The sequence below is a fragment of the Monodon monoceros genome, unplaced genomic scaffold (assembly GCF_005190385.1).
Source record: "Monodon monoceros isolate NGI ecotype Baffin Bay Population unplaced genomic scaffold, NGI_Narwhal_1 Super_Scaffold_10, whole genome shotgun sequence".
Lineage (NCBI taxonomy): Eukaryota > Metazoa > Chordata > Mammalia > Artiodactyla > Monodontidae > Monodon > Monodon monoceros.
This window is the reverse complement of record NW_021703766.1, coordinates 12991276-13018655: the sequence shown is the minus strand read 5'-3', so window position 1 is coordinate 13018655 and position 27380 is coordinate 12991276. Positions and strand designations below refer to the sequence as shown.

General features: G+C 47.3%; 1 protein-coding gene across 1 annotated transcript in view; it reads right to left on the bottom strand.

Annotated features, from left to right (window-relative positions):
* The window catches only part of PDPR (pyruvate dehydrogenase phosphatase regulatory subunit), a 38722-nt gene extending 20248 nt beyond the window's left edge, over positions 1-18474 (bottom strand). The window contains exons 1-8 of the mRNA XM_029205527.1: positions 18345-18474; positions 10124-10411; positions 8813-8946; positions 4919-5000; positions 4660-4823; positions 3731-3852; positions 2776-2893; positions 1868-2024 (exon numbers count right to left, since the gene is read on the bottom strand). Coding sequence (XP_029061360.1) covers positions 1868-2024; positions 2776-2893; positions 3731-3852; positions 4660-4823; positions 4919-5000; positions 8813-8946; positions 10124-10347 — 1001 coding nt within the window. The 5' untranslated portion in view covers positions 10348-10411; positions 18345-18474. The remainder of the gene's footprint in view (positions 1-1867; positions 2025-2775; positions 2894-3730; positions 3853-4659; positions 4824-4918; positions 5001-8812; positions 8947-10123; positions 10412-18344) is intronic.
* Positions 18475-27380: the final 8906 nt, after the last annotated feature.

The following is a 27380-nucleotide window of genomic DNA, read 5'->3' as shown; positions in this document are numbered from 1 at the left end:
TTTTTTTTTTTTTTTTTTTTTTTTTTTTTTTTGCGGTACGGGGGCCTCTCACTGCTGTGGCCTCTCCTGTTGCGGAGCACAGGCTCCGGACGCACAGGCTCAGCAGCCATGGCTCACGGGCCCAGCCGCTCCGCAGCATGTGGGATCTTCCCGGACCGGGGCACGAACCCGCGTCCCCTGCATCGGCAGGCGGACTCTCAACCACTGCGCCACCAGGGAAGCCCCTCTTCACTTTTAAAAGTTTGAAATTTCCTAAATTTAAAGAAAAGAAAATTTTAAGTCCAAGTGGAAGGAAGGACACTCTTCGCTACAGACCTTTGAATTGGGAACCATGTGACTGTATTACCTATTCGATAAATTAAAATTATTTAAAAATTGAGTAAAAGAACACATTAATGAAACTGTTTTGCTTCTTAAAATTCTCTTCAATTTTAAATGAAGTCCTATCAAAAGAAGGTTTCCTCCCAGCCTAAAATTTCAGCAATGATTTTAGGCGAATAAGTGATAAGCCAAAAGTCCCTTAAACCAAGAGTTTAATTTTAGGTCCCTGAATCTGCTCACCCATAACCGTATCCTTAGATCAGATAAACTCTGTAGACTACCCTCTGTAACCACCAAAAGAGGTTGTTACAAAGATCAAATAAGGAACTACGGGTATATCTCGGTTCAGTTCTAGACCACTGCAATAAAGTGAATATCGCAATATAGTGAGTCACGTGAATTTTTTGGTTTCTCAGTACATACAAAAATTTTGTTCACACTATACTATAGTGTACTCTATGTACAATAGCATTATGTCTAAAAAACAATGTACATAACCAAAAACAATGTAAATTAAAAACTACTTGGCTAGATATGCAAGCAACCTAAGTGTTCATCAACAGATGGCTAAAGAAGATGTGTGTGTGTATACACACACACACACACACAATGGAATACTACTCAGCTCTTAAAAAAACTTTTGCCATTTGCAATAACGTGGATGGACTTGAAGGGTATTATGCTTAGTGAAATGAGTCAGAGAAAGACAAACACTGTATGTTATTACTTATATGTGGACTCTAAAAAAGAAAAACTAGTGAATGTAAACAAAAAAGAAACAGACTCACAGATACAGAGAACAAACTAGTGGTTATTGTTGGGGAGAAGGAAGAGGGGAGGGACAAGATAGGGGCAGGGAGTCAAGAAGTACAAACTACCATGTATAAAAAAAATAAGCTACAAGGATGTACTGTACAACACAGAACGTAGTCAATATTTTATAATAACTATTAGTGGAACATAACCTTTAAAAATTGTGAATCACTGTATCGTTTGTACGCATGAAACTTGTATACTGTACATCAATTGTACCTCAAAAAAAGATCATTTAAAAAAATTTTCTACTTAGACTTCAGTGTATTATTAAAAACTTCTAAAAAAAGTAAAAAACAAACCAAAAAAACCCTTTACTGCTAAAACATGCTAATCACCATCAGCCTTCAGCAAATCGTATCTTTTGCAACAGTAACAACAAAAAGCACTGATCACAGACCCCGTAACAACCGTAACAATTAAAAAGCTTGAAATATTGTTACAATTACCAAAATGTGCCAGAGACACAAAGTGAGAAAATGCTGTTGGAAGACAGTCCCAACAGACTTGTTCAACACAAACTTCAATCTATAAAAAACTCAGTATCATACAGCAGAGTTTGACATGACACTAAATCAACTATACTTCAAAAAAAAAAAAAATTGAAAAACGAAACCAAGAAAAAACTCAGCATGTGCGAAGCACAATAAAATGAGGTATGCCTGTGTTCCTGAAAAGGCTTTAAAGTGTAACATCTTAGACAAATATAAGGCAATCTTGTTAGAATCTAGTTCACACACCAAAGTGATCCCAGTCTTCCTGTAGATTCTGAATCTCCAGCTGGTTCTTGCCCTCAGTGAAAATTGGCTTTGGGTTCTTCTCAAAGCCCCCAGACAGGATGCCACCCTGCCAGTTCCGAATATAAATTCTTCCATCGGCATCCACAATAGCTGAGGAAGAGAAATGACAAGGGGGTAGGGGGTAGAGGAGAAGACAGGGTTGAGCGACAAGCCAGCTGTCTAAATGGACAGAAAAAGCAGCAAAACAAAAACACCCAAAATTGGACTTATTAACCAAACAGCATTCAGTGAACACAGGCATTCATTAGCTTTAAAATACTGTTCCCGGTCATGGGGGAGGATCCTCCCTCTCAGATTTACAGTGGAGACTGTTTCTCAGATTATCCCTAACCAGATCACTTATCTAGAAGCTTTGACTAGTTCTCAGAATCAAACTGCTTAACTGCCACTGTGCCATGTGAAAGCCAGAGAGAAGGGGGGACTGTGGAGCCCACTCCAGGGATGAAGGCCTCCAAGTGGTATCAACCCCTCCCTACAGCGCTGGGAGTCTCTGAACAGCCCGAGTTTATAGCTCACCTGTGACATCTCCACAACGTGTAGCATTAAGTCAAGAACTCTAGGTTACATTCCAAACACCCTCAGTTTAGACCTGTTTGAGACTACCCATTAGCTTGCAAACAAACAAAACGGCTTAAGTGCAATGCCCACTTTGGCCATCCTTTCATAAGGAGTTATTGAAGTCAAGTTACAATGGGGTCCACCTCCCTGTACCATGCTCCAGAAAAGAAACAAAAAGAAAAGTCTCTTCCGGGCGCAGTCTGTCCTTAGCAGAAAGCCTTCCTTTGCAGAGGACAGAACAGGGGCAAGGAAACAAGATTAAAAACAAAGTGCAAGTCCTCACTTGGTGTGTTGCTCTGCAGAGGGGTCTCCCAGGGGCGAGTCAGAAGGTAGAAGTGTTCGCAGGCATGTAACGGGATACTAACCGGCTCCTCGTTGGACAGACCCAGCTCGTATGCCCACTACAAACGGACAGATTGATTTGTGGGTTGAAGAGGAACAGAAAGACAAATGAGCAAGTGCAGCCTCTTGAAAAGAGTTTAATTTCAAGTGGCTTCTGTGCGCTCTTGCCTCCACATCAGCTGTGGGAAGCCAAGTTCCAGCCTGCTTTAGTTCAGTTATTGGACGGGGAGCAACACTACGCCCTTTACACCACAAAGTCTGCTTTTCGAGCAGAGGAAGACAGATTTACCAGCTCGTGAAAGGAGCTCGTGGGGAGCAAGTGAGGCCCTTCTAACAAAACGCCTGGCCTCAACCACAAACCCCAAATACCAATCATAAAGAACTGCACATGGCAGCAAGTACTCCTAGGTCCCCTTAAGACTGTGGAGTGGGAGGCAAGGGACCAATCTGCCTTCAAAGCAGCAGCAGTTTCGTGTCCTGGAAACTGAATCCACGCTCCTGACACAACAAAACAGCCTAATACTCAGCTGCTGGGCGGTAGGATGAAATGAAACACCACAGACAGACCCGACGCCAAGGACTGATTTCCGTCAATGCCCAACTCTCCTGGCCTTCCTGACCAGGACAGTGCCAGTTAGCCAGGGGGGAGGAAGGAAAAGGTCACCCAGGCTTCTGTTTGAGGAGTAAGAACAGGCTTCCGATTTGGAGTGAGATTCTGAGTCTTCCTGTCCAAACAGGCAACAGGGTGGCCCCTGGCATCCGCTTAGTCCGCCACAGTACTAACTGCACATCCGCCCCGCCCCCCCCCCCCCCCCCCCCCCCCCACCCCCCAAAAAAAATCCTGGAGACAGAAGTTAAATAAGAAAAGCAGTGACCCAGTACTGTCGCTAACCTACCTGACCCGCACAGTTGACAAAATAGTGGCACTGGATCTGTCCTTTATCAGTCTCCACACCAGTGACTTGACCTTTCCTCACCATAACATGAAGAATACTTGTCCGGTCATAGATCTGAACACCTGTGCCAATGTAAACAAAGAGTTGGGGCACCATCATCTGATGTTCCAGAATTAGGCATGTGCAGCAGACTCACAACAAACACGGAAGAGGCCAGGTCGATGCTGGCCTTTAATTTAAACAACCAAAACACTCCTGGAACCGCATCCTGAGACTGTGTAAATGGACCTCTCCCAAGACTGAAAATACCAGGCCAACTGAAAAAACTGACTTTAGTATGTAATCAAATTCCAGGAATCATGGGAATTCCCTGGCGGTCCAGTGTTTAGGGCTCTGCGCTTCCACTGCAGGGGGCACAGGTTCGATCCCTGGTCAGGGACATAAGGTCCCACATGCCACGCAGCATGGCCAAAAAAATTCCAGGGACCATAAAAGGGGTAGGAGAGAAAAAGTGCCATTGGGCATCCTTAAATCCTAATCTACGTACATCATGAATCAGTTCATCCAAAGTATATAACACCATAGACACTGATCAGTCTTCCCCCCATTCATTCCAACATCAGGATATGATCCAAGCTGTGGATTAAGTCCCCAAGGTGTGTTTCAACCTTAGAGCTTCTCAAGTCCTGTGGGGGAGAAAATGCCCTTAAATCGGAAGTGCTTTAAGCAGGACTAAAAGCAGTTCCTTGGAACTTAATAAGAAAAATGTGGCCCTGAAGAAAAATATTTATTAACAGATACTATAATAAGACAAAAATTCTAGGAGCCAGGAGCCAGTGTCCCAATATGGAAGTTGGTTGGTGCTCCTGCCCTACTCAGAGATGCTCTCTTAGATGACCTCTTCCTTCCTAACCCCAAAGCGTGCTTACCATTTTGGGAGGCAGCACTTGCCAGGGCGAGAGCCACGTCAGCGGAGGACACCACTGCATCCTCGGGGACATGCATGGCCCCCACCAGGTCGTGCACATTGAGGAGAGGGTGAAGTTCAGCCACTTTCTTGGGGGAGATGATCTCGGAGGGGATGCCTATAACACTGCCACAGAACACAGGGGGACAATGACATTCACTGCCCTCCGGCAGAGGTCAGGTGACAGTAAAGTCAGGACAGGCTTCTAGCCTCATACGTACTTCAGCCTCGAATTGATGCGCTTCAGGGAGATCAGCCGGTCCTGAGTTTGGGCCAGAAAGATCGAGCCTGTCCTTATGTAACCTGGAAGAAAAAACAGCCCAAACTGAGACAGAGCAGGCCAAATGCAGGGGGGCGGAGTAGCAAGCCCACTAGACTGTAAAGTGGAAGCCCTGTGATGAGTCCTGGGCTGCCACCTCCCAATCATTCTCAGCTCACAGTTTTGTGAGGATCAAATGAGTCTGATGCACATAAAATCACTCTTACACTAGAAATGAAGGACACCATTGCTGAACAAACCTTTGGTTTTTTTGGAGGGGGGCGAGAAGTAACTGTGACCCATCAATTCTTCACTCCTTTATGTAATTATAATTAGACCCTTTCTCCTCCTATTGTTGGTGGGAGAGTAACCCTTGGTGAAGGCCACTCAGCAATCTTCCACCTCAGTACAGCCAGCAGGCCTGTGACCTAAGCTCAGCCAATCTGATCCCTCCTGGAATACTGAGTCTTGAGCAAGGAGGGGAATGGCTGGACGTCCCTCATCTCGGGAGCAGCAGCGTCCTGGCCACATGATTCCTGTACCAGCTGAGGGACTGGCTGCTGTTGGGTCCCTGCAACCTGGCCTCCACCCTGCCTCCAGCTGGCAGCCTCCTGCCAACTCTACAGGCCCCAGTGGCCTTCCAACAAACTCCTTTTGCCCAAGTTAGCCATGGTCAATTCCTGTTGTTTGCAATCAATGTACTGGATACGACCACTATTACACCGTAGTCAATGACAATCCTCCCAGAATGCAATGAGTCTTAGCTTTTATGAAGAAAAACTCGCATCAAGTGTCTTTTCAGAAAGGAAATACAGTCACGATAATTTAAATATTTTACTGTTACTTCTGAAATCATCAGATAAATATGCCCTTCGCAGACATGACAAGATTGCCAAGTTCGGAAAACTGAAATTTCAGAGCCTGATTTTGTAAGTGGTAAATTTATCCTCAATATATTTACTCCTTTGCTCAATCCTGGGGTACACAGAAAGCAGAACTGTCCATAGCACTGTGAAAAATAAACTTGCTAATTATGGGTCAATGTTTGTTCACGTTTCCTTTTGTCTTGACTGAAGGTGGAGTCTAAATACTGTGATCAGAAGTCCCTGGGTTTGTTCTTTTTTCCCCCTATAGTAAAGTTGTTATTCATATGAAATGCAACTAGATTATTTCGGATAGTGTTCCACTGAACGTTTCCCCCTTTTCCTGATGGTTTTATTCTATATTTGAATATGCAAAATGTTTACATTGTTCTAAAAGTCAAAACTATACAAAGTCAGGCCAGAAATACCACTACCCCCCAGGCCCCCACCCTGCACCCTGTTTCCCACCTACCCTGGGAGGTAACCAACCTCAGTACTTTCCGGTTTATCCTTCCTATGTTTCTTTCTTTGCAAAATTAAGTATACATTTGCATATTTTCTTATTTCTTCTTACACAAAAGTATCACATTTTATATACTTTTTAACACCTTGTTTTTCTCATTTAACAATTATCACAGAGATCACTCCATAGCAATTCACAGACATCTTCCTCCTCCTTTTTACATCTACCTAATAATCCTTTGTGGGGATGTTCCATTTTATTTTACCAATCTCATGCACGTATATTTTTGTACAAGATGTTCTTATACATACAAACTAACCACAGACTAGTAACCTTCTGGTGGGTATTCAGTGGGGAGGATCACTTTTTATTTTCAGATTTCTGTATTGTTCACACTTATTATAATGAGTATATAACTTATTACATATGTTCAAAACTTTTTAAAAGTTCCTTCTAACCCACAAAGTAATTTTTAAAAATTGATTTGGCACCGACTTAGTAAATTAATGGTTTAATCTATCTGCATCTAGGTTTTTCATCTGTAAAAGAATGATCTGGGCTTCCCTGGTGGTGCAGTGGTTAAGAATCCGCCTGCCAATGCAGGGGACATGGGTTCAAGCCCTGGTCTGGGAAGATCCCACATGCCACGGAGCAACTAAGCCCGTGTGCCACAACTACCGAGCCTGCGAGCCACAACTACTGAGCCCCCGTGCCACAACTACTGAAGCCCGTGCACCTAGAGCCCGTGCTCTGCAACAAGAGAAGCCACCATAATGAGAAGCCCGTGCACTGCGATGAAGAGTAGCCCCTGCTTGCTGCAACTAGGGAAAGCCCACGTGCAGCAACAAAGACCCAATGAAGCCAAAAATAAATAAGTAAAATAAATTTAAAAAAAGGAATGATCCTTCCTTATTATAAGATCAAATAATACGTGGAATACTTTCAAAGATTATTAAAACTTCTAGATTATCATGTTCAATCACTTGACAAAAATTACATCATGTGCAAAAGAAGCACTGCAGAAACTAGTATCTGCATAATGAGGACCCTTGGAGTGACCCAGTAATTCAGAGTAGAAAGCAGTTAACATACACCTCACATGAATGAACTATTTTCAGAGGATTAGCTTATTATATGTTATCATCAAATCTATGTTGTACACATGTCACCTATTTAATATCTCAAAGCAGTCCACTGAATGACAGCAGTCATTGGAATGCACGCCTGTACATTCTGCGGGACAACAGAATTCTCCAAGCAGGGAAGTCCCTACATCACCTTTCACTGCATCACTGGTGAACTACAATGGGGGTGACAGATTGAGGGGGATGCCCTTACTCTCTGTTGCCTGACTTCCTCACTGCCCCACAGACATCAAAGAGAGATCAGGCCCAATAAAGGATTCCAGCCAGTGACCTCGAACAAAAGCTAGACTAACTTACCTTACAGAAAAGAAGCCTGCAGCCCTGATTCCTCTGGAAACTAACCAGCTGAGCCATGCAAGGCTCAACAAAGCACGAGTAACTGAACCAAAGGACCAGGACTCAGCAGTTCCATTTCTGGGCTCATTATGTGGACCCTCTTCTGACTCAAATACTGGTTAGTATCTGATTCAAGTACCTTGTTGTCATTAAATTAAGTCCAACCAAAAAGGACTGAAATACAGTTAGGTCCATGTCTATCATATTCAAGTTATTAGAAAATCAGTCTTAAGTTACAATGTACAAGTAAGGTTACACTTCAGTTGGCAAAAAGAAAAGCTACCATTTTTTGTCAGTATTAATCTTGAAGTATCTGTGATCTGAATTATGCAAGGTCTGCCTCATATAGGCATTGTCCTGAATTTCATCACTGGGCCTCACTACCCTCTCACGATTATACTGTGGTCACCAAACTGCTTAATTAGCCACGAGACTGGGTTTGACTCTGGGCTTCTGGCTAATCCATCACCTTATAACAAAGCGCTGGACTTTCTTTTTACCTTGTTACCATATGGGACCATAACGTGGCTTTGTCTCCCTCTTCTTGGGACAGTTCCTACTTACTCCAGTATTATTTAACTTACAATTCTGTGTCCTTACGCCCTTGGTTACACAGGTAAGGAGAAATACATGTTTATGCTTTCTAGGTAGAAATATCCTTAACATCAATTTTTGAAGTGCAGTGGGTCAGACTATGATTTAACTACCAAGCACCTGAAGTTGAGTTGTTTCTCCTCCTCTTTATTCAGGAGCCAAGTGTTGCCACTTACTAGACTTCAATGAGTGAAATATAGAGGAAATGGCCCAGGAAAACTTCCACTTCATAAGAATTACAGAATCTGAAAAGGAGCTAGGATACTGACTGAAGGCCCTCGATTTACAGATAAGCAAAGTGAAGACAGCTCAACAAGCTAAGTGACTTGCCCAAGGTCATACCCTGACAAGTGGCAAAACCTGTATTAAAACTCAAGTCTGAATTACCAGATCACAAGCTGACTTGGTATAGGACCGAATACAGTACTGAGTAAGAGTCTAGACTACCTGCTTACCTGTATGGATCCCTGTCTCCTGCTCTAACTGACGGTAGAGTCTGTTTGAGTAGGCCGCCATCTTTTGCTCAATGGTCAAGGGCCTGGCGGTGCTTAGGATGCCAGCACAGAGCCTCGTAGAGCCAGCAGCCAGCCTGCAGGATAGATGCAAATGCTATTAGGTAGACGCATATATCTGTGAATACAAGAAGTTCAAGGTTCCTCATTATACCGCTATTGTAACATCCAAAGATGGAAACAACCGCAGTGTCCATCAGCATGAGCATGATTTAAAATTTTGGAGTTCACCTATACAACAGAATACTTTACGATCATAAAAAAATAAATGAACACTTTTATGCACCAATCCTAATAGAACAACCCTAATGAAAAAAGCCGGGTGAGGAACACTGTTTAAGGTATGCTGCTACTCGTATGAAAAAGGGAAAAAAAATAAATGAATATGCATATACCCACATACATACCTACCAATACATATCTGATTATACATGGAGAAGAGTATCTGAAATGGTACCTAAGGAACTTAACTGGCTTCCAGTGAGGGAAACTTGTAGCTAGAGGTCAGCGAGCAGAAGGAGACTTTCCCCTGTACACTCTTTTACACATTTTCAAGTTTGAACTATGTAAATGTATCACCTATTCAGAAGTAACCACACTTTAAATTTTTAAAATGTTGTCCAATTTGCGGTAGGCAACAGAACATAAACAGCATGGAACAGAAAAAGGACACTAGGTGAAACGTGAATAAATTCGAATAAAGCAGCAATGTTAGTTTAAAATAATGTATCACAATTGCGTCATTAATTGAAACATTAATCCTAATGTAAAGATGTTAATAGTAGGTAAACCTGGATGCAAGGTATGTGGTAACTCTGCACTATTGTTCCAATTGTTCTCTAAATCTAAACTGTTCTAAAGTAAGTTAATCAACTGAAAAGGAATAGAAATAAGAAATAACGTAGCCAATTTCATTTTGCCTCAAAGAGGAAGCACCTGAGTCGCAGGATTTATTGCTGTATTATTACAACAAAGAGAGCAAGATAGTAAGATGTGCTTTGAACTGGAAATAAACACATCTTTTAGCTACTTGTTATGTCCCAATCTGCCATCTCTCTGAAAACCAGAAAACAGGAGTATTAGGCATCGCAAAACAAAGTACCAAAGATTTCCCTTTTCTGTAATTCTACTTATGCTATTTCGTGACACTTACATCAGCTATTGCTGAGTCAGTATTACTGAAATGAGAGGGATGAGGGAAGCCCACATAACCAGTGCAGCACAGCCCCAAGCCATGTCCAGCTTGACCCCTACCTGCCCTGCTCCAAAAGGACGACATCCTTCCACCCCATCTTGGAGAGGTGATAGGCCACAGATGTGCCCATGATTCCACCACCACAGACGACCACCTGTGCCTGGGCAGGCAGGGCCGCAGAATGCCCTTTGGCAGCTGACGCACCGCTTCTGGCTGAGGACCACTTCTGCCATCCTCGGCTGCTTCTTGGTCTTCGGACCACCGATAGCAACTGGTAAAGCATCACGTCTGTCAGCAACTGGGAGACGTGCTCTCACTCAGCAAGACGCGGATCCCGAGAATTCAAACTAGACAGAGAAAACCAAGAGCATGAGATTAACGAGAAAGTGTTGAAACACAGAACAATAATTGTACATTCAGCAAATGTCTGAGAACTTACTGAGTTCCAGACACTTTGCTAGGTATAGATACAGCAATGACCACAAATGAGGAGGTCCCCGCCTTTACACAACTTACATTTGAGACAGAGAGGCAAGCAGCCAATATATAAATAAAACAAGTAACAAAGCTAGTACGACGGAGTCACTAGGGGCACACCAACATATCATGGTCAGAAAGAAGGTGACATTTGAAAAGACCTGATGGATGAAAAAGAACCCGCTATGTGAGAGTGTTCGGACAGAAGAACCAGCATGTGCAAAGGCCCTGAAGTGAGAGAGCTTGAGGAGTCCGAGCACAGAAAAGAGGCCAGTGTGTCCACAGCACGTGAGGGAGAGGAGGTGACCTGAGATCGAGCTGGAGGTGGCAGAGACCAATCGTACATAGCTCTTGGATGCCACCACAAGGAGTGGGATTTATTCTACATGCAAAGGAAAACACTAAAGCAGGGGAATGACATAATCTGGCCTGTTTTTCCAAGATCAGGCTGGCTCCATGGAAGGCTCCCAGAAGGACAGGGAAAGCAGGGCTGAGTCAGGAAGCTATGGCAGTTCTCCAGGGGGGACACCGTGGTGGCTCAGACGAGGATGGTGGCAGCAGAGTCAGAGAAATGACTGGATTGTTTGGGAAGTAGAAAACACAGAACTTACTTGCCAACTAACTGGATGTTAAAATGGGAAAAACGGAGAAATAAGGATGATGGCTTAATTTGTGGGGTAAGCAACTGGGGCCACGGACTATGTGAGATGGATTAGACATAGGGAGGGAGGCTGTGAGGGTGTGCATGCGTGTGAACAGTGAAAGGTCCCAGTCTTAGATGTCAACAGCCAGAGACCCAGCAGGCAGCACGTGAAAACAGGGAGCAGCAGCTGGGTTCCCAAGCCTGAAACCTGGGGTTGTGGTCCGGGAGTCATTAGCATATGTACAATATCTGAAGCCCTAGCATCTGGAGGAACAAGGCCCCCAAGCCTCCCAGCGTTTACACACAAGGAAGAGAAGGAAAGGACTACAAACAGGACTGAACGCTGTAGATGCACAGAGCATCCTGAAAAAGAAAAGTGGCTAAAGAGATAGAGAAGGAGTGGCCAGTGAGGTAGAAAGAAAACCAGGCAGAGGGCACAGAAGCCAAGAGAGGAACGTGTGTGAAGAAGCGGTAACTACAGAGGGTGCTGAGGGGGGAGCAAGACGGCCACGTGTCCACCAGATGTGACAGCACAGAGCCCCAGGTGTCCTCAAAAAGAACATTCTCAGGGGAATGGCAGGGATAGAACAGAGACTAGAGCAAACTAAAGAGTAAGCGAGATGAGGGAGTGAGGCAACCGCTACCCCGTGCTTTGAGGGGAGCAGAGGAACTCGGAGCCGAGCAAGGTGGTCTGTGTTTAGGGCCGGGAGCTATTAAGCATGTTTCACTGCTGGGGGGATGAGCCAGTAAAAAGGGAAGAGACGGCAGAGAAAGGAGAGGCAAGAACAAAGGATGAGGCCCAGGAGAAGGAGAGAGAGAGACGGGATTCAAAGCTGCAGGGAAGGACAGCTCGCCTCATGCTTCCACGGCGATGGGGGGAGTTGAAGGTACCAGGTGTGAGCTCCTGAGAGCAGAGCATGATGAGTCCCATCAGGCTGATCACTTACACACCAGTCACAGGCTGTAACCAAGACATTTCTACAAGACAATAAATATCCTACGTTAGACAAGGAAAAGCGTGGAGGCCAGGTGCACGGGGATGAGGATCGTGTACAGAGTAAGACCTAAGCTGAGCCTCGGAGGGGCAAAATCGGGACAGAGACGGGAAGCACACACCATCAAGCTGCAGAACAAGCCTGACCCTAACTGCCTGTGAGACAGGCTGGGACCTGGGACCCTTTGTTGCAGTGCCTGCACCAAGACAAACATCTCCTGGAGCAAAAAAACACAGAGAAACGGTAAGGGACTAAAATAACTGCATGCAGGGCAATGGGGGCAAAAAGAACAAAGATACAAAAAGGCCAAAACCCACCTGCCATTTCTGAGGGGCCAGAAGCAAAAGCAGGCTCCTGGCATGATCCCTGCGCACAGCACCACCACGGGGGTGGGCAGACCACCCAAGCCACTCCCTGGCCCCACCCACCGATCTGCCCCCACCCTGGGGGAGTGAGCAAGGGAACCTGCTGCTTGCTTTTGCTCCCTCGAGTCCCGATAAAGCCTTGCCTCAGTTCCTACTGATTAAAGAGTCCAAGAACCCACTGGTGGATGACAGCGAAGGACGTGGCTCAGAGGCCGCAGCTTCTATGAACCCTGGGTAATAGCAGAAACTGAAGTACGGTGAAGCCAGACCATGGAAGCCTCTGATACTTGGTCCAGTACCACAGGCTGAATATGACAAAGGCAGGGTTTTAACAAAATTAATCTAACAGCAAAACAGGGGACTATTCAAGTTTCAAGAAACTGAAGACCTGTTCGCAGACTATGCAGTCACAGACGTACAGGAAGACGAGGCCTGAAGACCAGAGTGGGGGTGACAAGCAGACATGAGGGTAGGACGTGGCTAGCAAGTCACCAACAGCACGTCCACCAGCAGCCTCAGGACCCAGCACGCTCCACCATCAGCCTGAATCACCTAAGGCCACGTATCAACACCCATCTGTCAGAGGACTCTCAGATCTGTGACGAGGGCAGGCACAGACTGCATCCCAAGAGAAATCCCAACCAACTAGGGACTAACTTTTCTGGCCACCTTGAGGTCCCACCACGCCTCATGTCCCTGTCAAACTCTGTCTCAAGATGGAAGCTTCTCCACACAGCTAGTCTTGCTGTAAGCTCATCTCCATATGACCAATTTCTCTCCCCAGTTCCAAACCATCTGTTTTCCTCCCCTAAAACCTCTATGGGCGCTCTAGAGCACCCTTACCAAAGTGACGCACCCACCCCTTCACGAATGTTCTCTCCACCCTCTGTCTTAATGGAAATGCAGCTCTCCTGAGGGAACTGTCGCTGTCACACAGCCAGCCCTGTTCCACTGACACCATCAAGAGGCACTGTTGGCATCCTCCTTGCTTCTGAACCATTACCACTCAGTCACACTTGGAAAAGACCCTGTTCCTTTGTGCCTTAAGTTAGCAGGCACGCCTACCTAGCTCCGGGCTACTTCCTATTAAGCCACAGGCACAGCTCTCTCTACATCCGGGTTCTGAACCCATACACATGGCTTTTCTCCCAACCTTTTAACACCACCTCCTCTCTTCCTTCATCGAAGCAGATAACCTGTCTCATCTTGTTCCCCAAAACCCCACCTGTAAACCTCCCTGCATCAGCAAACCATCTCTGCCTTCCTTCACAGGGTCAGAAATTAATCCCTTACAACGGCCTGGATCCCCCTTCCTGCCCCCTTCCCCTGAACCGAGCTCCATCAGCTGTCCTCCCTCTTTCACATACCTTCACATTTACCTCCTTCTCCTCGGCATTTAGATGTGCTTAAGTACCCCCTCCCCCTGCCCAGGGGATTTAAGAAATAAAACAAAGCTCCAAACACTCTTCAATTAGCAATTTTTAAAATTCTAAGTTATAAAATGATGGTCTGCAAAAAATCAAAAACAGAGGTAAAGGGCTTCCCTGGTGGTGCAGTGGTTAAGAATCTGCCTGCCAATGCAGGGGACACGGGTTCGAGCCCTGGTCCGGGAAGATCCCACATGCAGCAGAGCAACTAAGCCCGTGCACCACAACTACTGAACCTGCGCTCTAGAGGCCACAAGCCACAACTACTGAGCCCACGTGCTGCAACTACTAAAGCCCATGTGCCTAGAGCCCATGCTCCGCAACGAGAAGCCACTGCAATGAGAAGCCCGCGCACTGCAACAAAGAGGAGCTCCTACTTGCTGCAACTAGAGAAAGCCCGCGCACAGCAACAAAGACCCAATGTAGCCAAAAATAAAAATAAGTAAAATTTATCTAAAAAAAAGAAAAACAGGAGGAAGTTAAGATTTCCCTCCACTCAAAGGTCACCAGGACCAGTGTCAATTATATTTCCCCAGAATGTTATTTTTGCAGCAATGGGCTGCCCTGACGTCCACTTGTTCGCCACCACCTTTGCCTTAAGTCCTTCTTTTATTACCTTGGTGATGGCACAGTCAGCCAGTGGAATTTTCAAGCAAAAATTTCTTAACATGTATTTCACAATCTGTCTTTTCTACTTCACAATAAATAATGTACAGAAAGGATTGCTTATATTTTGTTTTTCACTTTTCCCCCGTCCTACTCTCTCCTGCCCCACCAGGCCACTGCACTCCTCTCACCAGGAACGCAAATGTTGCTCCTTTCCAAGGGCACTTTCTGGGCACCATCTCACTCCCTCCTATCCACACTTTTTCCTTGTTTTCTGTGGCACCTTCTGCCCCGATCACTGGCCTCTCTCCTCTGCCCTTCCCTCTGTGTTGACGTCCCCCAGGGCTCCCGGAGGCCAGCTTCGTTTCCCCATCCACCACTGTTCAGGGTGATTCCCTTTTCTGCCATGACTGATGGCCTAACCCATAGCACTCCTGAGCCTTAGACCCGCACGTCTAGTGGAAGAAGGGCCACCTCCACTTGGACTCCCACAGGTCAAACTGAGCACATCCAAAAGGTAAAGCCATCTTCCCCAATCTCCAACTCTGCTCCACTTCCTGTGTCCCCCAGGAACACCATACACTAGAATTCTGGGTGTCATCCCACATTCCTCCCTTTCTCTCATCTCCTCTCTCCAGTCAATCATCAAGGCCTAACCAACAACCCTACATCCTAAATCTCCCTCCAGTGGATCTACTCTCCATCTCCACTGCCCTGAACTGAGCACAGCCCGCCATCCTCTCTGTTTACTGCAGAAGGTTCCCAACTGGGCTTCCCGCCTCTCATCTGCACACCATTCTCCCCACGCAGAGGCCTGAGCACATCTCTGAAATGAAGATCCTATTTCGTGCCCCTGCTCAAACCCCTCAATGACTATCTGGCGCCCTCAGAAAAAGTCAAATTCCTTAATAGGAAGTGCAAGACCCTGCTCACTTCTTATCTCTGATCTAATTTCTCTTCTCTCTCTCCTTTCACACTCGCATCAAACCTAAACTACTTTAATTCCTCACACGTGTCAGGCATGAACTTTCTCTTCCACCTCTGGGATTTGTGCAGACTGTTCCTTCTCAGTGGCATAGTTCCTGCCACCCATCCCCCCAAATAAAGATAATCCCCGCAGCTCTCAGCCTGTTTGACACCTTGTTTGTTCCCACTCTCCCCCCAACACTCAGGTAACTGTTCTGTATTTCCCCAAACACCCTGCACAAGCCCCAGCTCAGAGCCAACCACACTCTGTAACGGTCTGTCTGCCAATCAGGGAAGCAAAACAGCAAGCTGCGTGAGGAGGAAGCCGACTTCAGAAGCAGACAGATCTGGGTCTGATAATCTCCCCCACCACTCATTAGCTGTATGACTTTGAGCAAGTTGTTCAATCTCTGTGGTTCAGGCTGCTCGTCCGTTACATGGGCTAGGAATACCTACCTCACGTGGCTGCTGCAAGACTAAAGCAGAAATGCAGGAAGAACATGGCAAGTGGCGCCTCAGAAGCACTTGGAAAGTGGTAGCCTTTAGCCCCCTGGGATAATGGAGCTCTCTGAGAGCAGGGACCACTTATAACTTGATCAGGGTTGTCACAGTAGGCACCTTGGAAATACAACCTGACAATTAAATGAGAACAGAGAACAAAGGAGATGGGGAAAAAATTCAGTGATGACTCAGATCTCAAGGCTAGGCCCCCAGATGTGAGGAGATCTCTAAATAACCTGATATAATTTTTTAAAAAAGGTTATATTCTTATAGGTAGTTATGATGTGCCAGGCACTGCTTTATGTATACAACTAATTTAACCCTCACAAATCTAGAAGATGTTACAATTTTTATTCTACACTTGAGGTAAAGGAGGCACAGAGACGTGAAGTGACTGATCCAAGATCCTACAATACTGGTGAGTGGCAGAGCCTCAATTCAAAGCCCGCCAGTTCAGCATTAGAGTCTGCCATTGAATCATTACTTCTTGCTACCTGTAAGTTAGCATTAGATGATTAAAAAAGGGTAGCTGAGAGGCCAGAACCACAAGGCACTTCCCCGAATAGAAAAAAGGAATTGCAAAGGTAGCATTAAAAACATAACAACAGGGACTTCCCTGGCGGCACAGTGGTTAAGAATCTGCCTGCCAATGCAGGGGACACAGGTTCGAGCCCTGGTCTGGGAAGATCTCACATGCCACAGAGCAGCTAAGCCCGTACGCCACAACTACCGAGCCTGTGCTCTAGTGCCTGTGAACCAGAACTACAGAAGTCCACGCACCGCAACGAAGACTAGCCCCCAATCACCACAACTAGAGAAAGCCCGCGCGCAGCAATGAAGACCCAACGCAGCCAAAAATAAATAATAAAAAAACCCCAAAAACATAACAACAGATGAGTTTCAAGATGGAAGAAATAATACTAAAAGGCCAGGGTGATAAGAACCAAGAAAAGGATTTTTGACCTTGTGCTCATCATGACCTTCAAGAGTCAGTGAAGTGGTGAGGACAAAAAAAGAAGGACTTACAGTGGATGCAAACAATGAAGGTACAGAAGGCATCACAGTCTATTCCAGTAGGTTTGGCAGCTAAAGCAAAATAAAACTTGAGAGCAAAGGAGATAAAGCCTGTAGAGAAGAAACGGAAGATGTCAAAGACAACAAAGTAAAACACACACCTGGTTGAAAGTAAATTATGTGTTTAATTTCTGCTAAGGAGAAGAATTCCTGCTAAACAATCTCAATACTGATGCTGGTTATGCTCAGATCTGCTTACGCCAACAAGAGCAAGAGGACAGCTCCAACTCCTTCTGAGCTGTTCCTCTGCATAGTCACAACACCTTGTACAAATTGGCTGCTGGTCACAAGGGAGACTGGATGAGAAGAGACGGATTAGCACAACATTTCCCACACCTGCCTCCAAATGAGAGCCACCTGGGACACGTGTTTTAAAACACACACACACACACACACACACACACTCACTCACTCACTCACTCACTCACAGGCTCCCTCTCTGGAGATGCTGATCCTGCGGTCCAGGGTGCTGTATTTTTCAACAAGTGCACCAGGTGATCAGCCAAGTTTGAGAACTTAACACAAATCTCTAGCCCTAGGAACGTGTCCCCTTCAGCCCGGCTACCTCGCCGCCCCGCAGCCCCCGACAACATGCTTACAAGGCACGGGCGAAACGGGCGTGAAGATGCCAGAATCAAATCTCGGTGTCATACACATCAGGCCCAAAGGGTCAAACGTTGGGAAGAGAGCTCACCGCCCCGGCCTGGACGTTTCCACCTAACCTCACCGCTGACTCTGCAGCACTTTTACTGGTTAGTTAAGCACAAGCGGACCGCACGTTGCCACGCGGGAAAACAATTCAGCCTGCAAAGACGACCCACCTGGGCAAGCCCGACCCACGCTGGGGGGTGGGGGTGGGGGTGGGGGCTGCCTGCCCGAGGCGGGCCTCAGTAGCGAGGTTACCCCGGCCGCCCTGGGCATCCGGGCTGGGCTGCGGGCGCCTGCCAGAGCCGGTGCGCTGGCCCCGGGCAGCCGGGCACGGGTCCGCGAGACGCCACCGCCGCAGAGAGGCTGAGGGAGACCGGGCGACGCGCTGTCGGCCCCGGCGGGCGGAGTCCCGGCGCCGGGAAGCGCCTTCCGAGGACCAGGCAGAACCGACGGGAAACGAGGGACGCCGGAAGCCCCCTGACCGAGACCACAGCGGAAAGGGGGGGGCGCTGGGGGTCCCGGGCTTCCACGGTCCGCGCGGACGGGGACGCCAGAGCGGCTCCGCAGCTTCTCCTTACCTCACGGGCGCCCTCGGGCTCCGCGCTCAGCAACACTCCGGCTGAAACTGGGCAGCAGCCACAACCGTTGCCGGGGTTGGGGGCCGGAAGGTGGTACACGGATAGGGAAGGGGGCGGGACAGGAGGGAGGAAAAAGTTCCGGCGAAGCTTGATACGGCGACCTTCCGCGCTTTACGGTGCCTAGCAAGGGTACGCCGGCACGTGACCTCACTCGCGCACGCGCACCGTGACGTTAGGTGGCAGGGCTCCGCCCCTGACACGTGGGGCTTGTTTGGGTCTCGGGAGGCCCGTCCCCTAAATGGGGGCCGCCTCCGCCAAGATGGTGGTGAGTTGCGGGTCTGCTGTTTGAGGCTCGCTTTAGGACTCTAGCCTCGGACCCTGCTATTTCTGCAGGTGCAGTCCTGCCGGCCGAGTTGGTGGCAACCCCGCTGCAGTGTGGGGAGAGAGCGGGGGTTCTTTCTTCCCTTGAGGCGAGTTCCCCAGGTCTTGTCCCACGTCGTCCGCTGCCCAAAGACACTCTAGTCCAGGGCGTAAAGAAGATTCTTGGACAGCCGCTTCGTTTTTTGTAAGTCGCCCGGGTCTTCTTGGGCGAATCGCTAGCAGAGTAGATGGGAAATCCTGTCTGCTGGCCCGGCCAGACCTCGGAGGCAGGATAAGAATACCTGAGCTCTGGGCCGGATCTTACTCTTTGCGCCTTCTCTGCTTGTCTGGACCAGAGGAAGAGGAATCATTCACTACATCCTCTGAGAAGCTCCCCGTCACCTTGCTTACTATCACACCGCCCTGTTTTCTTTCCTTTATAGAACTTGTCACTGAAGTAGATCAGTGTTTGTTGATTGCCTTTCCCACTAGTTGCAAGCTCTGCCCTCTGACGACAGAACCTAAATCTCGTGCAGGGCTATGTTCTCAGTACTTAGAACAGCGCATGGCACAAAGTACACATTCTTTGAATGGACAGTGATCTAACGGTACAGCCTCCCCAGCGTGTTGGGCCAACTCGCTAGTCCCCATTCTTTGGATTCAAGCCCATCTCACCACACAAGCCAATTTTGTTTAACGGATGGCCTCTTGTGGCTGGGCGTCCTGCTGGGTGACGGGTTTCAGCAGTGCACAAGAAAGAAAGGGCTTCTGCTATTAAGGAGTGGCAGTAAAGTTCCAGGGACCTCTGTGTCACCACGCTAGCCCACAGCCTTATATGTTCTCACTTGCCAGTTAACTCACACAGGACAGCCCATATGAGGTCTGGTTTCCTGAGAACAGACACTGTCTTTTGCTACTCTGTTACATGAAAGTTCAAGGCATTCTGGGCCTCCATGCTAGCTACATACGTTAATATTTTAGCTCTGGGCTTAAAGCTTAGGGTCACCAGCTGCCCCAAAAAAGAAGAGGAAATAGACTAACAGATATAAGGTATATTCTTGGGGAAGTCTTTCTGATACCTGGATGTGGCAATTTCGAGGGAAAATAGTCACATTTTTAAAAAAATATTTTTAAAAATTTATTTATTTAGGCTGCATTGGGTCTTCGTTACTGCACGTGGGCTTCTCTCTAGTTGCAACGAGCGGGGGCTACTCTTCGTTGCAGTGCACGGGCTTCTCATCGCGGTGGCTTCTCTTGTTGCAGAGCACAGGCTCTAGGTGCACGGGTTTCAGTAGTTGTGGCACGCGGGCTCTAGAGCTCAGGCTCAGTAGTTGTGGCATGTGGGCTTAGTTGCTCCGCAGCATGTGGGATCTTCCCAGACCAGAGATCAAACCCGTGTCCCCTGTATTGGCAGGCGGGTTCTCAACCACTGTGCCACCAGGGGTCCCGTCACAAATATTTTTGATGAGCCATCTCCCAGGCATGTGAATTTGGGAGAAATCTAGTTGTGTATAGGAAATGGTGGACAGAATAGTGATATTTAACCTGTTAATTACATTGTTTTCATGCAGTAAGTACTGAACAAGCTGTTTAGATTTCTCCCTGCTTTCCTCCCCCATTGCCATTTCTGGCCTCCACTTTATTTTATTTATTTATTATTATTTTTAAATAAATTTACTTATTTATTTTGGCTGCGTTGGTCTTCGTTGCTGCGCTCGGGCTTTTCTCTAGTTGCAGCGAGTGGGGGCTACTCTTCGTTGCGGTGCGCGGGCTTCTCATTGCAGTGGCTTCTCTTGTCGCGGAGCACGGGCTCTAGGTGCGTGGGCTTCAGTAATTGTGGCACGTGGGTTCAGTAGTTGTGGCACACAGGCTTAGTTGCTCCGTGGCATGTGGGATCTTCCCAGACCAGGGCTTGAACCCGTGTCCCCTGCATTGGCAGGCGGATTCTTAACCACTGCGCCACCAGGGAAGCCCCTGGCCTCCACTTTAAAATGCTAAGTCCTAAGGCTCCTTTCATTGTCAATTTTGTCTTGTGCTTTGTAGGCTCTCATAACCACTGATGCACTATTTTTCAAGAGGATTGAGTGTTGTTATGATCTTGACTTCTCTTTTTCTATTAAAGACCAGAGTTATTTCTTGTGTGATTCTTGAATCCTCTGAGAAGAGTGTATGCAGCCCTTGCAGAATTACACATTTCTTCATGGGCCATGTTTCTCCTGATATTTAGGTGCATCTATTTTTTTTTTTTTTTGCGGTACGCGGGCCTCTCACTGTTGTGACCTCTCCTGTTGCGGAGCACAGGCTCCGGACGCGCAGACTCAGCGGCCATGACTCACGGGCCCAGCCGCTCCGTGGCATGTGGGATCTTCCCGGACCGGAGCACGAACCCGTGTGCCCTGCATCGGCAGGCGGCCTCTCAACCACTGCGCCACCAGGGAAGCCCCTAGGTGCATCTCTTTTATCCTTTGCAAACCTTCTGCCTTCTTGTTTTTCATTCTCTCAAGGACAGGAATTACAAGAGGTGGGGAGGATACTTCTAGCGCCTGTTTCAAAAGATCAATGCCAGAATTTGCTTTGCACACCAAGAACTGAAGCTTGGGGGACCTCTTTCTTCCAAGCTATATTCTAATGCCTCATACTGCAGAGTGTCACATGGTGGGTGGAGACGTGAAGGAGGAAGAAAAAGTACCTTAATTTCTGTCTGAGGGTGACCATTCACTCTACACAGCTTCTCTTTTCCCAGAACAAGAGGGTGTGGGGTCAAAACTGCAGCTCACTTCAGTGAAGGGTTTTCTAACAGCACAGCTAACGCTCTACTCTCTGGTCAACTCTTGGGATGTATGATAAACGCCACTATAATTATTGTAAAGGCTACAACTTATTCTTTGCATTTGTAAATGTCCAGCTCAGCTCAGCCTTTTCTGTCCCTGTGTTGCATCAGCATGTGGTCCTGAGGGCATTTGAGGCACTTTATTATTATTATAATTTTTTTTTTTTTTTGGCCGTGCCTCATGTTTTGCAGGACCTTAGTTCCCCATCAGGAATTGAACCCAGGCCCTCGGCAGTGGAAGCCGGAGTCCTAACCTCTGGACCGCCAGGGAATTCCCTGAGGCACTTCAGTAAATGGGATGTTTCTCATGAGCCCTGGTGATGACAGGCACACAGGGTGACCGAGCATTTCTGCCCTCTGCAAATGTGGTATTAACATTGTGCACAGTTTCTATCAAGCCGGATTTCAATGAAGATTTTCTTTTCATGTCACTAGGTTTGTAAATGAATGAACAGACGTTTCACTACTCTTGCCATGTCTGCTTGAGAAATGTTCTATATTTGTAGCTACCAGGCATATGTATTTACCATCACTAAGGACAAACATTGCACATAAAATGGTTGTCCTGTTACGTTACCAAAGTGCAGATCTGAAATCCAGTCTTCTGGCCTGGCCCAACCTCAGAGGCAGGATAAGAAGACCTGAGCTCTGGGCTGGATCTTACTCTTTGCACCTTCCCTGCTAGTCTGAACCAGAGGAAGAGGAATCATTCACTCCATCCTCTCAGAAGCTCCCCATCCACTCCATCACCCCGCTTACTATCACATCACCCTGTTTTCTTTCCTTTATAGAACTTGTCACTAAATTAGATCAGTGTTGACTGCCTTTCCCACTAGTTGCAAGCTTTGCCCTCTGACAACAGAACCTAAATCTCATGCACGACTATGTTCTCAGCACTTGGAACTGTGTTTGGCACATTGTCCAGTAAATACGTCTTTGAATGGATAATAATCAAATGGGCACAGGTTATGCTCCATTTGGGGCCACACTCACCAGTTCCCATTCTTTGGATTCAAGCCCATCTTACCACACAAGCCAATTTTGTTTAATGGATGGCCTCTTGTGGCCGGGCATTGTGTTAGACGATGGAATAAACATTGCAGAAAAACCCATTGTCCTGGGCTTCCCTGGAGGCGCAGTGGTTGAGAATCTGCCTGCTAATGCAGGGGACACGGTTCGAGCCCTGGTCTGGGAGGATCCCACATGCCGCGGAGCAACTGGGCCCGTGCGCCACAACTGCTGAGCCTGCGCGTCTGGAGCCTGTGCTCCGCAACAAGAGAGGCCGTGATAGTGAGAGGCCCGTGCACCGCGATGAAGAGTGGCCCCCGCTTGCCACAACTGAAGGCCCTCGCACAGAAACAAAGACCCAATACAGCAAAAATAAATAAATAAATGAATAAACTCCTATCCCCAACATATTAAAAAAAAAACAAAAACCAAAAAAACCATTGTCCTGTTACCGAAGTGTAAAAGAGAATTTGAGAACTGACATAATGAAGACACAAACATTTACAAATGTTACTCTCCATGCAGTAGGGGCATGGCTGGGGGAGAAACCCCATTCCTCCCCCTGAAGTTACTATCGCTGTCACTGGACTTGACATCCAGCCTTACACGGACTCCATGGTAAGCACCTGGCACAGGGCGTATCCTCCATGTACCTGTGAGCCCATATCTGTGTGGAAACCAGGGCTGTGCCCATTCCTGTTCACACCTGTGGGAAGACAAGCTCATTGTCTGAGAGAAGCAGCCAGTGTGCTCACCACACCAACCTGTACCCACAAATCATGGTGCAGTTTTGCAGTAAAACACCTGCTATGGACTCAGTGCGGTGCAGGGTGCTATTTCAGAGTCCCTATAAGACAGAGTAATTTTATAAGTGGCTCCTGTGCCCTAACTGCCTTGCCTTGTTGAAACTTCACCACAACTGTGTGAATTAGAGCAGAGTATCCCTGCTTGACCTGTGAGGAAAGTGAGGCCTAGAGAAGCACGTTCTCAAGTTGCAGATAATAAAAACCAGGCCTCACATCTAAGTATTTATGAAGTAGTGAACTATTCAAGTCAGTGCCAAGAAATGTGGTAGAGACAGTGGTGGTGCATTAGAATCACCTGGGGAATCTAAACCCATATCCTCCACAGGAACTGGAATCAGCAAGTCTGAGAGACATGTCCGTCCTTCTAAAGAGCTTTCCGAACTCCTCTTGTATCTGGAATCCCCTGGGTGCCAACTCTTGAAAAGTCTGGAGGAGAAATGGTAGTTGTGTAAAGCTTTGTGGATGAGGCAGGACTTGAGCTGGTTCTTAAAGAACCTCTGTTTGCCAATCCGTAAAATGGGGCTAATGCTGGAGTGGCCTCAGATCAGCGTGATTCAGTCACTCTCTTTGTTCATATAAACCAGCAGTAGGTGGTGCTGCGGCCTATGAAATGCTGTGTTCTTGGTTCACACAGCCCCTCATCTGGAGGGCACCACGTGGAGATTAGTTAGAAACCCAAGTCAGACTAATAAAATCTCCCCCGAGGGGTGATAACCCAGATGACACAGGAGCCACTGAGGAGCAGCTCTTTTGGTGCAGCCTCCCAAAGAGAGGTGTGTGCCCATCCCTTAGCTGTCCTTCCCATGAGATGTTCTGTAGAGTTAGGGACCCTCAGACACTTGGATCTGGGGCATCAGCTGACTGGAGCCTCTCAGAGTCCAGGCTGAAAGGGTTGTTGTGTGTTTGGTTAAGAGCACAACTTTGGAGCTGGCCAGCACTGCCTCTTCCTTAGTGTATGACCCTGGGAGGTGGTTACCTTTCCTGGGCCTCTGTAGTAATCACCAATAGAGACTATATATAAAGAGAAAGAACCAATAGGATGTATATATATAGAGAGGGAGAGATTTATGTCAAAGTGACTCATGGGATTGTGGGGCTGGCAGGTCTGAAATGCACAGGGCAGGCGGGCAGGCTGGAGACCCAGGGGACAGCTGATGTTGGGGGTCTCAAGTTTGTAGGCAGTATGGAGGCCCAATTCCTTCTTCCTCCACAGGGTCTCTGTCTTTTCTCTTAAGACCTTCAACTGAACGGATGAGGCCCCCCCCCACATTATGGAGGGTAATCTGCTTTCCTGAAAGCCTACTGATTTTACTGTTATTCACATCCAGAAAATACCTTTACAACAATACCTAGACTGGTGCTTGACCAAACAACTGGTCGCCATATCTTAGCCAGGTTGATACATAAAATTGATCATCACAGCCTCCGATTACTTGCTTGTAAAACGGGCAATGATACGTTTGGGTTTTTGTTTTTGCAGACTCAAATAATGCGTATAAAATACTTGGCCCAAAATTTGTGAAAATTTTTGCACAACAGCTACTTTTATTATTATTCTTGCAAAGTGAGCTGCACGGTCTGGCACCTGAGACTCCAGACTGTGGGAGGTGTGGGTGATGAGCCAAACTGAATGACCACGGAGGCTGGTGACACACAGCTGAAGAGCAGGGACCTGTGCCCAGGCCTGTGAGCCTGACGCCTGTGGCGGGAGCTGGGCGGGAGTCCCCCAGGTGCCCCTGGGGCTGATGCTTTGCGCTCATTATGACTTGTTTACGAGCTACTTGGGCTTGGTGGAGACTCACTCACTCAGGACGCAGCCTGGGAATCCAGTGGGCTTGTCTGAGCTGAGTGAGCTCTTTCCAGGCCCAAGGATGCATGGGTGTGGATGACCTGTGAGCAGCTCTACCCTGGCCTTCGGTGATCTTGGCTGACTTGGCCTCTGTGCTTTCCAGCTTTTCCGGGGGCCTGTGTGGTGCTTGTTGTTCACAACTAATGTTGGTCACTTCTCAGAATCTTTTCCCTTCAAAAGTGTAACTGAGCCATTTCAGGGCTGCTCCTGTGAACCCGCTGGGACACTTGCAGAGTTATGTTAATGGTGTTTAACTGAGCAAAACTTGTTTTGCCTCCACTTTGAAGACGCCTGCCTTCACCAGATAACTGGGTGCCCCACCCCGAGAAGCTCCTACGTCAGAATTAGAGGGGGATTCTTTCCTTAGCTCTTTCCGGCGTCTCTTACCAGGAATGGCTGAATGACAATACCCAACCTTTGAGGAAGAATCAAACACCCCCAGAACTCTTTCCCTCCCTCACTCCACCTGCTCACCAATGCCCAGCAGATTCTCGAGTTGCCTCTTCATCCTATGAGCCCCAGGACATCTGCCTGCTGGCCGATTTCTGCTCAGTGATTTGTTCTTCTGTTAGGAGACTTCACATGTGTTTTCTTTCCTCAAGTTGCAACTAGAGTTGAGTGAAACACACTGAATTAAAAAAAGGATAGCTGAATACTCTCTAGGAAGCAGCTAATAAGAGAGGCCCAACCATTTCGACACCTTGACTGTGCAACTAGGAGACAATTATTGATGGAGGCTCTTTGAAGTTCAAACCAACATTGGGATCCACCTACAAACTATTTTTAGTTTTCCTTTTTCTCCATGGCAGAGTGAGAGCTATAGAAAATTCGCCACTGTTAGCCCTCAGCTGCCCCCTTCCCAGCACTCTCTTTGCTGCTTAGAGGAGCACCTAGAGGGGCCCCCACGTCAGGCTGCTTCTGGATGGGATTTACCACTTTCCCTTAAAGGAACAGCAACTGAGGCAGTGGTTCCTATTAGATAACTGAGCTGCTGTAAATGTTTTGAAAATTCGGTGCCAAAAATTTGCACATGAATGTTCATAGCGGCATTATTCAGAATAGCCAAAAAGTGGAAACAACCTAGATGCCCATCCACAGATGAGTGGGTAAATAAAATAGAGTATATCCGTACAATGGAATATTATCCAACAAGAAAAAGAATGAAGTGTGGGTACAGCTGCAACATGGATGAACTTTGAAAACATTAAGCTAAGTGACAGAAGCCAGACAGAAAGGCCACATATTATATGATTCCATTTGTAGACAATGGCCAGAATAGGCAAATCTATAAAGACAGAAAGTAGATTTCTGGCTGCAACAGGCTGGGATGCGAAGCTGGGGAGAAATAGGGGTGACTGCTGACAGGTATGGGGTTTCTTTTTGGGGTGATGTAAATGTTCTAAAATTTATTGTGGCAATAGTTACACAACACTGTGAATGTACTAAATACCATTGACTTCTACACCTAAAATGGGTTAATTGAATGGTACGTGAGTTAAATCTCAATAAAGCTGTTTTAAAAGCACATTGGATGCCAGTCTCTGCCCCCAGGGGAGCCGGTGAATTGTGTTCTGTGGATATCAGGTGTGGTCTTTTGCGGGGCAGGTGCAAAGGATACGTCTGCAGAGCCTGCGACCATGGGACTCTGTGAGAGCTGCAGGACTTTGTTACCGGATGGCCTTTGGTTCCCTGATTGTTTTGACATGAATCCAGGGCTCCGCCCCTCAATCTATCTTCTCCTGTCCAGCAGGACATTCATAAGTGCTCAAAGGCAATGATTTTGCTTTGTTTGTTGTTTGTCCTCTAACTCCCTGCAAAGGGCCGGTGCTCAGGAAGATCTTTAGGGAGAAGGGCATCGGTGGGCACTCAGAAGGCCTGGAGAGCCCGTGCCACGGCTGACTCGACATGTGTCAGTGCCCCACTCCCCACCCACGTTCCTCAAGTGCAAAATGATGGGGCCAGGCCCCGTGACACCGGCCCTCCCCTGCCCCACAGCTGTGTACTTTTCTAGACTTTCGTTGCTCCCTGTAACATTTGGGCTGAATTTCTATTGGGCCAGAAGGAGGAAGCCTGTGGCACAGCCACAGTCAGGAAGCAGTCTGAGAGCAGCCACTGGTCACCTATGGAATGTCTGCATAATAATTAATGAGGGGCATCGAGAAGGGATTTAAGGACTTGCCTTG